We start from the raw sequence: 15,591 nt of genomic DNA on the forward strand, positions 1-15,591 counted from the left end.
CAATCCAAATGAGATGTGTATTAATGATCCAGGATTATGTATTCAAGCTTTTATTGGCTTTTTGGAATGTTGGAATTTTTGCACATTCTGCAATGAAATATTGGCTGTTAACAGCAAGCAGAATATGAAAGTTTTTTTATGCACCCTTTCTTTTGCAATATTGCATCTGCAAAGATGAAAGGCCTTCATTCTGGGCTTCTGTTTTTCAAGTCTCCCATACAAACTGACTCCATATACCTAATGTTTTCTTTGGCAAAAAAATGACATTTACAGGCCCACATGAAGCTATGTGGATTTTTTCTTTTCTTTTTTTATTTGCTTGTGAGAAGCTAATTTAATGAGCTGGAAGTGGTATGATTACGTAGCACCAGAACACTAGCACCAAAAGTTGGTCAGTAAAGAGCAACTGTCTTTTAGAAGAACAAATGACACTAAAGTTATTTTACTTTTAAATAGCAGCCCAAAGAACAGAAGCACTGGGGGTGGGATGGAAGTAGGTCATACTTTTCTGCTGTTTTATTGTGTACAGAAAAGACACAGAAATCTGAAGGATTCCATTCTAATAAAAACAGGCCATTTACATAGGATGAGAGGAAGGTGGTTGCCTAAATGCAAGGCTATTGAATCTTCTCTCACAGAAGATAATTTAAAAGAAGTCAAGGAAAACACTACATGGAGTAAGATCCTTTTCCAGTTTTAACTGATGGGTGGGCTGAACCTTTAACAAAAGAAATTCTAGGAATAGCAAGAAAGGAGGACTAGACGGATGGACAGTCCCAATTGTTCTACTTCTTTCCCAAAATTCGGGAAGGAAGAACACCAGTATCTTTTTCTATTTTTACACAGAATTCCAGAGCAAATAATAAATTGACATGACTTAGACTTCTTACCTTCCTACAAAAGGATATGACAGAATATGCAGTAATAAAGCAGCTTGAAATCTGGCCCGTGTGCTAATAGAGAAAAAGATGTCCAGCAAAATTCCTGAAACTGTCAGCAAGACAATACCTTCTCAGTTTATACTTATAGCATATTTGGAATATTATTTTCATAATCATGGCAGTTAGGAGCTGAAGTTTTGGAAAGAGTAGTTCTAGACCCTTCTCGTGTAAAATGCTCTTAATTTTCCACTGAAAAGTAAGTCCATTGATGTGCTTAGGCATATATGTTTAACATCCTCTGCCCACACCCATACTTGCTGCCTCAAATATGGTGTTGAAATGGTGTCACTTTCGTTTTCTGTGTATACTGCTCCAATCTGGTTAAAAACAGCAATCTTGTAAATGGGATGTTTATTCAGGTTGGAAAACCCATACTCCCAATTTAGATGTAATAAACGTTTTTCAGTTTTGTAAAACGGGACTGAAAAATTAATGCCTTTTAAAGGAAACCAAAAGTGATGTGTATAGTTCCGTTTGACTACGTATAATTTAAAGACAAAAGGGTTTAGGAATCTGCTCTGAGACATTACAATCTAAAGGTCATACAAAATACATCAAAAAATCTGATTTTAAAACCAACTGGACTCTGCTGGAATAGATGTAATTATGAAATTAAAGCCTCAGAAAGCATTCATATTGAAGTGATCTGAACGGAAAGTTGTTCAAACCCAGGTCTTTTCCAAATGTCACTGAAGGTTAAAAAACACAGACTAATATGGATATCTTCTAATGCTGAAGCTTGAAAAACTACTCTCTTCTCAAACTGCCAGAAGCAAAGACAGAGTTACAATGGTGCATTGCATTCATCTGTTACTCATGTTTGCTTCTGAACAGCTTCATAAAAGGATCCTGATGTTAAAATAGTTCCTCGTGTTTGTTAAATAGGACTATGAACTCTTATAAACTGTGTCATTTCCAAAGAGTTTTAGGATGGTGAAGTAGCATCCAAGAAAAGAAAGTGTCATCTCTGGGATAATAGGGATATTTATACTACATATGATTAGCAGCACGTGTTTAACTAACATCTAATGATTTAAACTAGAACAACTTTTTTGGACATCGATGAATATCTGAGAACTGTTAATTATATTCTGCTTGCTACAGGTGTTCAATAGGCATTCTGAAGCCCATGCAGAATCATAGACTTAAGTTACATATACATTACTTTATGGCAATTCAGTTTACAAATACCTGCCTGAGAACTTTTCAATACATGAAATTCTGAAGCTGAACACATAGGACTAGTTGGTAAGCAAACTGCAGCAGAGAGCAGACCAGAAGGCACAAAAAACTTGCAAACAGGTAAAAATTCATTTGTTGGTAAGGTAGCCATTTTCCTAATCAGAATTTCTTCATCTTTAATACATGGACAACATTTTAATCACAGACCACAAGCACTTTTGTGAAGTGCTATACATATAAGATCCATTTCCCTCATTGCTAAATCCCCATTTTGCAGAAGGGAAAATTAAGCCAAAGAAGGCATGGAAGTTACCACAGCTACATAAAATGCTAGTAACAAAGGATGAAATTTGAACTCAAGTTTCCAGTTTCCTATTCACTGAACCCTGAGAACTTTGAAAAACATACGTTCCAGTACATTTCCATAACAGCAACACTGTTCAAGAACCTTAAATGTTAATTACTTAAGTACAACATGTTAAAATCATTAGCGGTTACTAGCTGTTAGATAGTATAAAAGAGAGTTGGTCTTCAAACCAAAACTAATCCAGACTAATTCTTTTGATCACGCACACAAAAGCGGCAGTAATTCTACTCCCTTACTTGGCAAGTACAAACCAACATTAATTTCAATGGCCACCAAGTGTATAGAGAAATGTTAAATGAGATTGCTTTGATTCTTTCCCTCCACTCAACGGGTGTGTGAACAACTGCTGTCTGTAAGAGTGATACAAATTAGCAAAAACTTTGATGATTTCAAGTCAACATTCTAAGGACTTGCCAAAGGAAAAAAAAATAATAATTCCTTGTAGAGCTATGGTTCACTGGATCAAGGGCAAAACAGCACCAAGAAAAAAAATATAAACTGTTTAGAAAGTGGAAGAAACCACTAATATAATATTTGAGGGGAAAAAAAAAACCACAGAAAAATCCTTTTGACTTCTTTTGAAGCTATTCAAATAGCAACAGAATAATAACTGCAATTTACAATTCACTATGCTGTTCAACATTATTGTATTGCGCCATCACACATTTAATGCTGATTGATACAACAACCATTTTCTTCACAACATGAATTCAATGGCCAGCAAAGAAGCAAAAATTTGGAATAAAACCAGAACTGGTTTGAAAACATCCACTTTTAGAAACCTCTAAAAAAATCTTCAGCCACCCCAACCTCCACATCCTTACCAGAACGTCAAAAGTTTCTTGGGTATCATCCAGCATCTGGATTTTGATGGAGACGAGTTTTCCTGGAGGCGTCATAGGTGGTTTCTGTCCATGCTCCAAGGTACTGATCCCAGTATTTTCCTGAGCTCCTAACCGGGATCCTGCTGTTGGTCTCTGCTCTGTTTCACCCATGTTTAGAGAAACACGTTTCTTATATCTAATAAAGGAATAAGGGCAAAGAAAACCATATCACTTATAAATATGAATTGTTGCACATGAGCATTTGAGTGTATATGCTTACAGTTAATAAACTGTATGACCATTAACACAAAGTAATACCATGATGAATTTTTTAAAAATAAAAAATAGACCGTGTAAGTACAGGAAAACCATGCAAACTTTCTATTTTTCAAAATACAGAGGCTAATCATCTGTTGGAGTAAGGAAGATTTTGACAGACTGGCTACCTACAGTACTGCACAACGGAAAAAGAATAATTTTCCTTTTCCCCTGGAAAATGCAACAAGAACATATTGGAACCCACATTTCAATGAATTATGCTAATTTTTACATAGTTACAAATCAGACTGTTAGCAGCAAAACCCAGGCCTCCCAGAGATGGGAGGAAGAGGAGTGCAGCTGGGGCAACTTGCCACTTGTTGACCATCATCCCCTCTCCTGGCCATGTCAGCACTTTCTCCCTTGCCCCTTCCAGCCTTCTCTGCCCCTTTCTGCAGCTACCCCTTGTTTAAGGTTCTCTGAAGCACAAAAGCCAAGGGGGTACAAGATGACCCCTGTGAGATCTATTATATTGCCTAAATATTTTGTTTTTCCTGGGAAACAAATCCTTGACCCCACTGATGGGTCAAGGGCTGTGAGAACCAACTACAGGGAAGTCCAGAAAAAGCCAGAGCAGCAGCACTGGTTGGGAAAAGCAAGACTCCCGGGCACAGATAAATCTGATTTCTCAAATCAGAAAATCAGATTCTCTCATAGCCCGGGAAGCGGGAGAGGACCCCCAAGGAATGGGCCCCTCCTGACTGTGCCAAGGGAACGCAACACCTGTATCAGCTCGCCTGTGCAGCTTTCTGAATATGGATGATTTGTTTGTATCCATGGAAAGTAACCCCAGAAACTGGCCTGCTAGCTTTGTTTCTGTTCAACGTTTGCACTGCGTTATACAGCACATTTCTGCTAGAGAAATACCCTACCCTAAAAAAGGAGTAGAGCTTCAGTGATCAGGTGTGATTTTTCATTATAAGGTACAGTTTTGAACTTTCTTATTGAATTCAAGGATCACTAGTTTTACTTGTCAAATGTTACACATCATACTAGAATTTTATTTCACTTTTTTCCTCAACCTTTTGACATTCTAGCTGGATTTCTGATAAAGCCTGCTGCTACTGTCTATTCGTCTTCCTTGGTAATCGCATTTCCATTCCCCATGACTTTTATAGGCTGATCAACGACCATTAAAAAAACATGTAGCAAACAGAAAGAACGGAAATGTAACGTTCCAGCTGAACAGAGGTACAAGAAGAGTAGGGCCAATCACAGTTTTTAACAGGCTTTAACTTTGAGGTTAAAGATATTGAGAAGTCTACGGGAAAAATGGAACGGACAACCTAGCCCATGTATTAGTAAAATTAATTACCAGCTCTATAGTATACTCTAAAGAACAGCACCGTGTAATGAGATACCAACTCCCTCCAGAAGGATGGAACGCAAACAATGCTGTCTTCAGAGGAGTATACACAGTGTGCTATTCATTACGCATTACTCTTCCATTTCCTGACTAATTTGTCCCCACTGATTTACTATTAAACACAGAAAGTGGCTTGGAGTAAATATTTTGAAAGCAGTACTTTGCTTTAAAAGGAAAAAAAAAAAAAGCGTTAGCTGAGGAGGAGGAGAAGGAAAAATTGGGGATCACACACAGCTACATATCAACTCAACAGGCACAAGTGAAGGAGAACAGGTAAGAAAAAACTCAGGCAACCTAGAAGCTTCCCTACAGAGCAACATAGCCGACACAGCTAATGAAGGCAACCTCAAGCTGGCAATTTTTGCAATGAAACCGTACTATACTACCTACCAGGGCTGAAAAGATACCAGATGAAAGTTACCCAAGTGCCAGCCAAATATTAATAATTATTTCATAATTATTAATCAATTGGCCTTGTAATCCAAAATGTAAAAGGAATCAGTTACATTGATTTTATCCTTTAAAATTAATTAAATTAAAGCCTTTTTACAAGACAAGAAAACACCAATGATAAAGTTGCAGTTGGAGGCAGGAATTCCAAGAAGAAAAGAGAAAAGGCTATATCAAGACTCTAGGCCTATTTCGAAATAAGTCTGATTTTCCTGCATGTGAAATGCATATGAACATTAAAAAAAAAGATAGCACACGCTCTCAGTCTAGAAATGCCACTGCACACAAGGATACTGGTCCATATCCTTGTTAGTTCAAAAGCAGTTTTATGAGCTCTCCTATAGTCACCATATATCACATACACACCAATACTCAAGAAAGGACCTCTGCAATAGCTTTATTTTTACAGTAGTTTTTGGTTAGGTACACACATTTAAAATAGATGAAGAGGAAGTCTGTTCTATTTATCAAATCCTAGGTGTAGGGATTGATCCAGTACAGTTCAAGTGACAGCATTAAAATAATCAACATAAGGAAATATTAAAAAGCTCAAACCTTTCTGTAAATGTTCGTCTGACTAGAGGATCTAGTGACCCACACTCACGCGTGGACAGGCCAATAAACTTAGTGAAAAAAGGAAAAAAAAGGCCCAAGTTTAGGAGCCAAAAAAAATATGGAGGAAAAGTACAAGTCAAACCACTCCACACAGAAAGCTAAGAGACCTTTCTATTATTATTAACAGCTAGTAATATAGAAACCCTTGTAATACATGTATTGAGCCTATCAGTTACACTTGCACACTTCATTTTGGAAGCACAAATCTAAGAAATATTGGCTACTGTGATCACATGTATCTGCCACTTACCAAATTAAAAGCAGACCTTTCCTTTTTAAATCTATCTCAAAGTATTAGCATGCTGTATTCAACATTAAATAATGTTTTTTTTTTTTCCCTGTACAACACTAGTCTCACTATGGTGCTTCCATAAAATCAGCACAATATATTTATTTTGCCTTCACCTAAAAGAGGCCTTAAAATTTATTACGATTAGGCTCTCTAAATAAAGCATCACATTAGTCAAGCTGCATACCCTTCTCTAAACCACTTTGATTTAAAACACCAAAAAGTAAGGTCACAGAGCGCAACAGAGCAGTATTAAGCAAAACTGAGGGGATTAAGATGCCTCGTGTCCATCCCAATGAGAAGGAGGCTCATCAAGGTGGGAAAGAGGATGGAGAAATTTAAAGCCACTCTACTGGAAATAAGACGTTGAGGATTTGGGAAGGTTATTAATGGAGAAAAAGCAGGAACCAACATGGCTCTGATACGTTCTGCCTCGATCAGTAGTAAGTGGAAGTAAACAGCCCATAGGGGAGCCCAGGCAATGGCAAATAAAGGACTCATCTGAGCCGATGCAACCCAGGGCCAAAACTGTATCTGTCGTTTCTGCCACAGGTCCTTTGGACATCAGCGCCCTTTGCAGTAGCTGCTGTGGCATCTGCCAAGACGGGAGAGGGAGACTGCTGCAAGAAGCTTCTCCTCCAGCCAGATGGCTCTGCTTCTTGCCTTGCACCGACGCTGACCACCTCCAGACCCTTCCCTGAGCCAATTCACCTTGCTAGTCTGAAAAAATATAATTCAGTGTTTTGTTCTTTGCTGGGTTAGCAGATTAAATGGGCTCTCAGCAAGCTGACAAACCTAAGGCCAGCAGAAGTAAAGCAGAGCCAGCATTTCTTGTAGCTGCTGGCAAGCTGGTAGATTGACTCGAGCCACCTCATGTAATTCTACCTAAAACACCTGGAGGGCACAAACTAAGAGAAGCTACAAATGTCATTATATAGATCAGTAAACATGCTTTTGTCCTAATCAGATGTTAACAATCTTTTTATGCAGTTACTACATGATTAGCTCAGAATTGCAAGTTTTGTATGTACTTAGGTAATAGCTGGACAAAGGCCAAGATCAGGTTCAGCGTAATGCCACTTTAGTTCTCAGTGTTCAAAACTCTGACTAAACAGGTGCATTTTATAGCATCAGAAATTTTCAGGCAAAGTTTCCATGTCTTTTTCTTTGGCAGGAAGAAAACCTAATCAAATGGACTTAACAGTAGTCTTAAGGGACCTGGGAGTACAAGCAGAACTTTTGTTTGGTAGGCGGGCAAGAGGGGGAAAAGGGTTACAAAAAAAATTACAAAATATTGAGGGTGGAAAAAAAGGAACAATAAGCCACTGTTAAAAAGGTAAGTGGAACGTATTTTGGAATAGATGCTAATCTAATCTGTTAACTACTCTGCTTGTTTATGACAGGTTATGAGGTTTGAACATCTGATGCAAAAGATTCCTGAAGTGCTGTTTGAGGAGAACGTCATTCAGTGTTGAGGCCTTTTACACATTTTCAGAGTACAGTGCAGAAGGAAGCACAGTGTCCACTCTTCTCTGTTGACAGGTGGGTGGGGGAAAAAAAAAAAAAAAAAAAAAAAATCAAGGTACAGTGGGATGATGTGACTGGCCTTAAAGTCCCTGAGCAGACCAGTGGCTGAGTTAAAGCTGAAGCCAAGGCCTCTCAGAGGCTGGCCCTGTACTGTCTCTGGATCATACAACAGAGAAACACTTGAAAGAGATTAACGTAGTCAATATAACACCAGATGAGAAAACTCAGACTGACTCAATGACTTATAAACAGTAAGAACTAAGAAGGCACCAGAGGACTAGAAGAAAACCAAATTCAATTCATATCTTCCAAAGGTTAAACATGGAACAGGAAAGAGAATATAAGAGGGACAACTCTGGCAAATTACTAGCATGTACTTTTAACTCCCAGGTGCTTGTGAAGCTCTTGGAAAGCCTCAGCCACTGAGAGGATTACAGTTAATTTGAGTTTGATAACACACCTGTAAAGTATTCATCTTCAGTTTGAAGCACCTTCATATTTGCAAAAAAACCCAACCAACCAAACAAACCCATAAAACTCAACAAGTTGGAATAAGTTTAAAGAATCAGAATAAATGAGCTGTGAGAAAAGACAGGGTGATATGCACAGTTTGAGTCTGGAGGGCTCTGAGAGAAGCTTGAGCAAACCCAACTGCAAGGCTGAAGATGCCACCACCCTCAAAGGCCCAATCCACCCCTGTACCAGAAATTAATGCCTCTCAAACCGAGGTAGCAGAACACCTCCTGCACCTCAGCCACTCCACTTCACAGACTAGTTTATCAACGGAGACCATGTTTCACATCATGTGCTGATTCTTTATCTTTCTGCTTCCCTCCCCTTGGATAACAGCAAAATATGTATAAATGTGTGGCCCTGCCAAAAGCACACAACAAAACTGCAGTACCTTCAAATAAGGGAAAATTCTACACTTTCAGGATAAATTGTCAATAAAGCTGGGCTTTCATTAATTTACCAGAATGATCATAATCATGAAATAAGAGAGCAAGTTTCCTGAACCCATACTTAAACAAAACAAAATTAAAAATAACAAGCTGAGAGGAACAGTAAGATTGAATCTGAACTTAGCCTGAAGTGACTGGGGGTGGAAGGAGGGCCAGCAGAGCTCAGGCTTTTGTATTTTGTGAAGTGTTATTTCAGTTAGTTTCTGCAATTCCACTGCAGAATTGGACCAAGAAAATACAGTGATTAAAAATATTAAAGCTATTCATTCAAATAATATCAATACTATTTTTGCTTAAAAACTGTAATTTTGAAGATGAGTTAAGATAAATCAATGCAAAACAAATAAGCCATCCTCAATCCTTGCTCAGAGATGAAGCACAGTGCTTCAGGTATAGCACTGATGGACGATGGTCCATGAGGTAGCAGACACCATGCATATGGCTAGCAGTCACAGCAACGAATAGCAAATTTTCAAGTCATGCCAAATGAAGTGAATGGATCAGCTACGTTCCAGGTAAACAACAATAACCACAATTCATTTCCTGAGCTGGAGTCGCTGCTCATCAAGTGGGACATCTGCGTTGGAATACCTAAACTTGACAGATTTACCCTTTCTGAAAATGAAAAGCAAGTATGTTTGGTAGGAATGGGAAGTCCACAGCAGAGAGGTATATGTGTGTGTATAAAGAGAGAGAACTTTGAAGTCATCATCTTATTATGAGTCTTTTGCAGTTCCTCATTGGAGAATTTTGAGAATTTCTCAGGAAATCTTATCTACACGGTCTGATTTTCTTAAGGTACTACAAAAAACCACAGACAGCTGCCTCATTAACAAAATGTTCATGCTTCACATTATTCTGAGACATCACATGCAGTTTTACACAAGGGTCCTAACAATGAAAACATACATTAGAAATCTGACATAAATCCAGAAATTTTTCATTAGGCTAACAGACCAGTATTTTTGTGGAAGCAAAGCAATATGAAATCAAAAAGCTCTCATTAGAGAAATAGTTCAAGCTTGGAGGGCAATACTCCAGAAAACAGGAGTAGGGTGTCTGCTTCTCTGTTTACTTGCAGCAGACTTCAAGTTTGGTTGTTCAACCTCTAATGACAACACAGCAATAGAAGGTTTCTGGACTCCTGTTCAGACTGCTGCTCACATTCACAGTATTCAGGTTGAAAAGGAGGGATTATAAAAAGCACCTTCCAGATGATTGGGCTGTCTTTTGGGATAAAAAAAAACAACCCCCCCCCCCCCCACACACACATACATGATGTGAATTCAGAAGTAGGGAGGCTCTAGGTAAGGTATGGTTTAGCAGGTCAGTGTTGGAGGCTCACATGTAGCCCCAGTGGAGAGCAAGAGCTGTCTTAGGGTACAGGAGGAGCTCCTAAATTGGGTTCCTGAAGAAAAGAGTGTGAATACCATCAGTGTGTTCAAGGACAGTCTCTAGCACACAGATCTGTTTTTCTTACTCCTGTCCCTAAGGATCCAGATCATTATCCTCTTCAAACCTGCCTGCCCAAGGAAACACCAGGACTCCCTATGTTTGCAGGTCTCGGAACTGGATACCCCAGACTATATCTATATTGGATACCCCAGATACCCTCTGGTAAGACAGGATGAATTTTCTTCTACTGTAGGTACTCTCTGTCATGAAATAAAGATAGCCTGCAAAGTTGCCTGTCTTGGTCAGGTACAGTACAACACACAGCATTAAAAGCACCTCTTCTAAGCCTGTACGTATAGCAAAGAACCGGAATCCATTACTACTTTTACCTTTAGAGTTATTCAGCTTCCAACTTGAGCTCATTTATCTTCATTACATACAAGGCCTAAAGCTGTTTGCAATTCTGTGGTGCTGTCCCAACTCCAAATCATGTCCCAGATGTCAGCACAGAGCAGTCCCACCCTTCCCAAAACTGATGTACACTATCTTCTGCTCACCTTACACAGCAGATCCATCAGCAAGTGCAGCAATAAACAGCTTTCTGTGTGCTTTTGCAATTGTTTCTATGAAAAATCTCCTCTCTTAAGCATAACTACAACCTGATCTGCAAATCACGCGAGTTGAATCTGTAAATAGTGTTTTTTTTAAACCCATAAAACTAAAATTACTTTTGATGACTGTCAATGATATTAAAAAAGGCAGCAAACATATTGTTTCCCTATGTGCTATGTTTTCCAGACAATCTTGTATTAGAAACTCTCGCAGACAAGAAATGGTTATTTTTCTTTCCAGAATCTCACACAAGCAAGCAAAGCCATTACATATATGTAAGTGAATAATTAGAAACCTTCATACACTCACCCCCCCAAAGGAACCCCTTGGAAAGTTCTTTATTCAATCTACTCTTGGGACCAACTGTTACCATTGCCTGAGCTCTAGGGACTTGTCTGCATTACTCATTCTTCATTATATAATTTTGTGGCAAGTCCCATGCAATTTACTTGAGCCAGGAATGCCAATATCATATTCGAACTGACACAGCCAATTTTTTATTTTTTTCTTTAGTTTTTAAAGCAGCCAAATAGAAGGCACTGCACAAACAGGTAATTTGGGTTACTTCTGGAAGGAAAATTAGTGTCCTACCTGCTGGCCAAAGGGGATTTTTAGCTCCTATTGCTCAGTTAGCGACTCTCTCCCAACAACAGTATTACATGAACTTTGTTTTCCCTTAGGGGTCATGGACAGTCTGAGCAAAATGGGAAGCTGCAATCAAGCTCCTGGAGCCCTGAATACTTTAATAGCCGAGAAAGGGATATTTCTGCACAAATGCTTTGTTTATTAAACATATAAAAATTTGAATTAAATATTGACCAGTTGCTTTTTATTTACTGTATCACTACTTCATTAGCACGTGTTTATGACTTGGATATAAAGTTCAACAGTGTCTGAACTCCTTTGAAAATACTTTCCTGCTATTGCACTTTCCCCATCAAATAGACTACATTTTTTTCTCTATTATATTCTACATATATTCTATATATTCTGTATTATAGTCTATATTTTTCTGTATTATTTCACAGGGGGGAAAGAAATTCTTATTTTATTATGAAACTAACAAGCGGCTTCTGAGTTCTTGGGTTTTTGTTTCCTTCTTCTTCAATCTGTGGTCAAGTTGCTTCCTGTCTACATTTCAACTGCCAGCATAAGAAATTATGTTTAGGAAGAAGTTGCAAGCTACTGGTATCATGTGCTTATACTCTATTTCATTGATACCCCTTATCTTTTTGTACAACCTATTTTGTGCCGATTCTGTCATAAAAAAACTATTAATAAAGTAAAATATTAGCACGCTTCACAGCTGACAAAATGCAACTAAAAAAGTCCCCAGAAAAAAAGAAACACAAAAAAATTAAGAATAAAGAGTTAATGAAATGCATGCTGAAGTCACCCAGTCAGTCCTTTACTGACAGTAAAATGAGTTTCAGAAATGATAAAGTACATGTTATCATTTCAGAAAGACCTAAAGCATTTTAAAATTGAGATATAAAAGCATCGCCATATGTGAAAAATATTATTTCACATTATGGACAGAAAGACTGTGGAAGCTTTATAGCCATGGTAAACCCTAGGACCAGACAAAGATGGCTTAAGAAAACCTCTACTTTTTCTCTTTCCAGTCAGAGCAGAGTTTCTTGATCAACTGGGTCATCACCAGAGCCCATAGCTTGGCACTTAAAAACACAAGCAAAGGTGGGTAAGAACTTGAAGCAGTTTGGTGGTTCAACATTAATACAAATCACTCCTGAAGCCATTAAAAGCATTTTCCAAAACCCTTTCATGCCATCACTCTGCATAAATAAAGCTGTTGCACCAGCTGGAACGCTCTGGGCTCATTCACCCATACAACACCTCATGCGAAAGCCAAGCAGAATGTGCTTATAGTATAAGAAAGTAAGACTTCCTTCCAGATTTAACAGAATTCTGAAAGGGTTCCAGCAACTCATACCCAGCCTGAAGTATAATGTAGACATTTTTCCATGAAATAAAAACATGTCGAAAGAATGAATAACCCACTACGTTAATACTACTGTGCGGCACTTGGGGGAAAACTGATACAGCTCTGTTCTTGAGAAATAACTAGCTGGAGGGGCATATTATTACTCTGAACCAAATATTGATATATAGAGGTGGTATTCATACTGCCTAAATACAGGCTGGCTCCTCCAAAGGGCGTCCAGAACCAGAGCCTAATTTAGGTGTCCAGCTGCCCTTCAGAGGGACTTATTCCTTCCCTGAGCACACAGACCCCTAGCAAGGCTTGCCTCCTCCAGCAGCAAGAGTCTAAAATTGGGCCAGGTGCTGATGCACCGCTCTCTCCGCTGCCGAGCGTTGGTCCGGATTTGTTGTGTTGATGGCATGCTGCAAAAGGACAGAGCAGAAGCCAGGGAGCTGCAACGCAGTCCTGTGCAAAAGGAACAGTACATGAGTTGATGACACCCGTATGCCACAGCAGTCTAGAAACCGCAAGGGGCAATGATATGAGTGTTCACCATTATGTATCCAAGCTGGGCCTATCAAAACATGTAAAATTGAAGCCGTAATTGTCTCGACTAGTTTCCTCTTTGCCCAAAGCTTGTGATCAGACTCCCACAAAATTATTATGTATACACAGCATATGGTCTTCGACCAGGGAAAACATATTTATGGTCAAAGTTGTATGCCCAGTTTACAGACAACCATAAAAACATTAAAAAAAAAAAAAAAAAAAAAAAGCAGGCTTTAAATATTTAAATACCTGTCCCTAAAACATAAGTTTGCAAAACTGCTGAATATAATTAGATATATTTGAGCATGGAATGAATTTTTTTTTTTTTTTTTTTTAGTTAAGGTTTTTACCAGAAGCCTTTAGTATGGCTGACCAATAAAATACCACACTTGATGACACAGTTCCCAGTAATAACTGCTCATATACTTTTGTGCCAAAAAAAAAATCTGCTTTATGTACAGCTGTTTAAAAACAAACTTAATAGATTCAGTGGCATGCTGGTGGATATATAACTGGTCGTGAGATGTGATGGTATAACATCACACAAAAGCATTTTCAAATTATGCCTTTACTTTCCTTCAAAAATAATTCTAAAACCTATAAAAACTTTCAAACTTCCTTAGGTTCCTATTTCATTTCTCCTTTTGGAAATAGATCTTATGCATCTAAAAATACTAAACCCTTCCAAAAAGAGTACCAAATTGTTGAACCTAAATGATTTACCAATTTAACTGTTTTAACTTAAGGACTTGACCTGACAAATTATGACCAGTCTTTATTACGAGCAATCTCTGGATGGGGGGTGAAGTCCCAGAGATGGAAGGACAGAAAAAACCCACTCAGGTTTTCTAACCAGCGAACCCATTCACAACTTGGCATGTTATCTGGAACTATCATTGCTAATTGTGCAATCCAGATCATTCTTAATCGATAAAAGCACAGGGAGAAAGCAGAACCACAGAGATCCATGGAGAAACTCTATGTGCATGGTGCAGCCTAGACACTGTCCGTCCCTTTTTGTCAGGGGACGGCTCTCCTGATCTTTAAAAGACACAATACCTCTGTCTTTAGATAACTGACAGCACTGCATTCATTTTGTTAATTCTGTGAACAGCTATCACAGATACTATGAGACAGAGATACAGGTATACTGCTGCCACAGGGAAATGCCTCATTTTGTATCTGGCTAAAATATGAGAATTTCATATGCTGCTTTAGGACAGACTACACCATTTCCCCCCAATCAAAGGTCGGTTTTCTGGTATAAATTTTTATACCAGAAAAGCCCTATTAGCTGCTGCTATGTCTGTGAAATAAACTGCTTTTCCCACTATAACCTATTTCACAGTGAAAACTGGCATAAGTTATTCCAGCCATTGCTAGTTTTACAAGCTGTATCTAGAGGAAAAGGCCTTGCCTGTTCAACCACACCACCATGGCTTTAATCAACTAGCCTGTTTCAGTGAAGATTACATCCTTGTGGATTCTGTTACCTTTCAAAACTAATTACTCACAGGTGTGGAAAAAAAATATTATCTGTAGAATCTGTACATTTTGCTACTAAAGGAGACAATGAAAAGCATTAGTTCTCTTGTTCTATTCTCTTCTTTGCAGTGTTCACAAGAAAAAGAAAGCAGAAATACTGCCAAAGCTGCTTATCAGTCTGCACCATTCTCCTTTGAAATATCATCTGAAGTTACACTGAGAAACAGCCTTTACAATCTGGGTAGAATTCAGAGGCGTAAGATACAGATTCTTTTTTTAAATTAAGATACCGAGATGTAGAAGTTGCCAACGAACAATCAATCAGAAAGAGGGAAATAGTAAATAATGCAGGACTTTAAAGTGATTGCTACCTTAAAAATTTTGACTGGTGCTGTCACCAGGTAAAAGGCTTCCAATATTACCTGGCACAACTACTGTAAAATAGCATGGTACATAGCACTGGTGCCCTAAGGTAACAGGAAGATCGGGTATTAGATTGCTCTTCACTTTTAGAAAATTATATACTCATATTCATTTCTTGGCTCCTGATTCTCAAGTTTAACTTTGGATAAGCTGAATATGGCCCATATCCAATAGAAGTATACAGCACACACTTGGCAGGCAGAGACCTCCAAAGCATAAATAACCAAAGTTTCCTAAAAGCCTCTCCTCACTGAGCATGCTTGAACTTCTCATGTTTTCCCCCAACAACCACATAGTTCAAGCCTCCAGACGGAGTGGATGAGCTTGCTCTGGCCCCAGAA

At 38.5% G+C, this 15,591-nt stretch overlaps 1 protein-coding gene across 1 annotated transcript in view; it reads right to left on the reverse strand.

Annotated features, from left to right (window-relative positions):
* The window catches only part of FARP1 (FERM, ARH/RhoGEF and pleckstrin domain protein 1), a 178,780-nt gene extending 175,295 nt beyond the window's left edge, over window positions 1-3,485 (reverse strand). The window contains exon 1 of the mRNA XM_026058206.1: window positions 3,315-3,485. Within this exon, the coding sequence (XP_025913991.1) occupies window positions 3,315-3,485 (171 nt within the window). The remainder of the gene's footprint in view (window positions 1-3,314) is intronic.
* Window positions 3,486-15,591: the final 12,106 nt, after the last annotated feature.

Source organism: Apteryx rowi, unplaced genomic scaffold (genome assembly GCF_003343035.1).
Source record: "Apteryx rowi isolate R43461 unplaced genomic scaffold, aptRow1 scaffold_144, whole genome shotgun sequence".
In the NCBI taxonomy this organism is placed as follows: domain Eukaryota; kingdom Metazoa; phylum Chordata; class Aves; order Apterygiformes; family Apterygidae; genus Apteryx; species Apteryx rowi.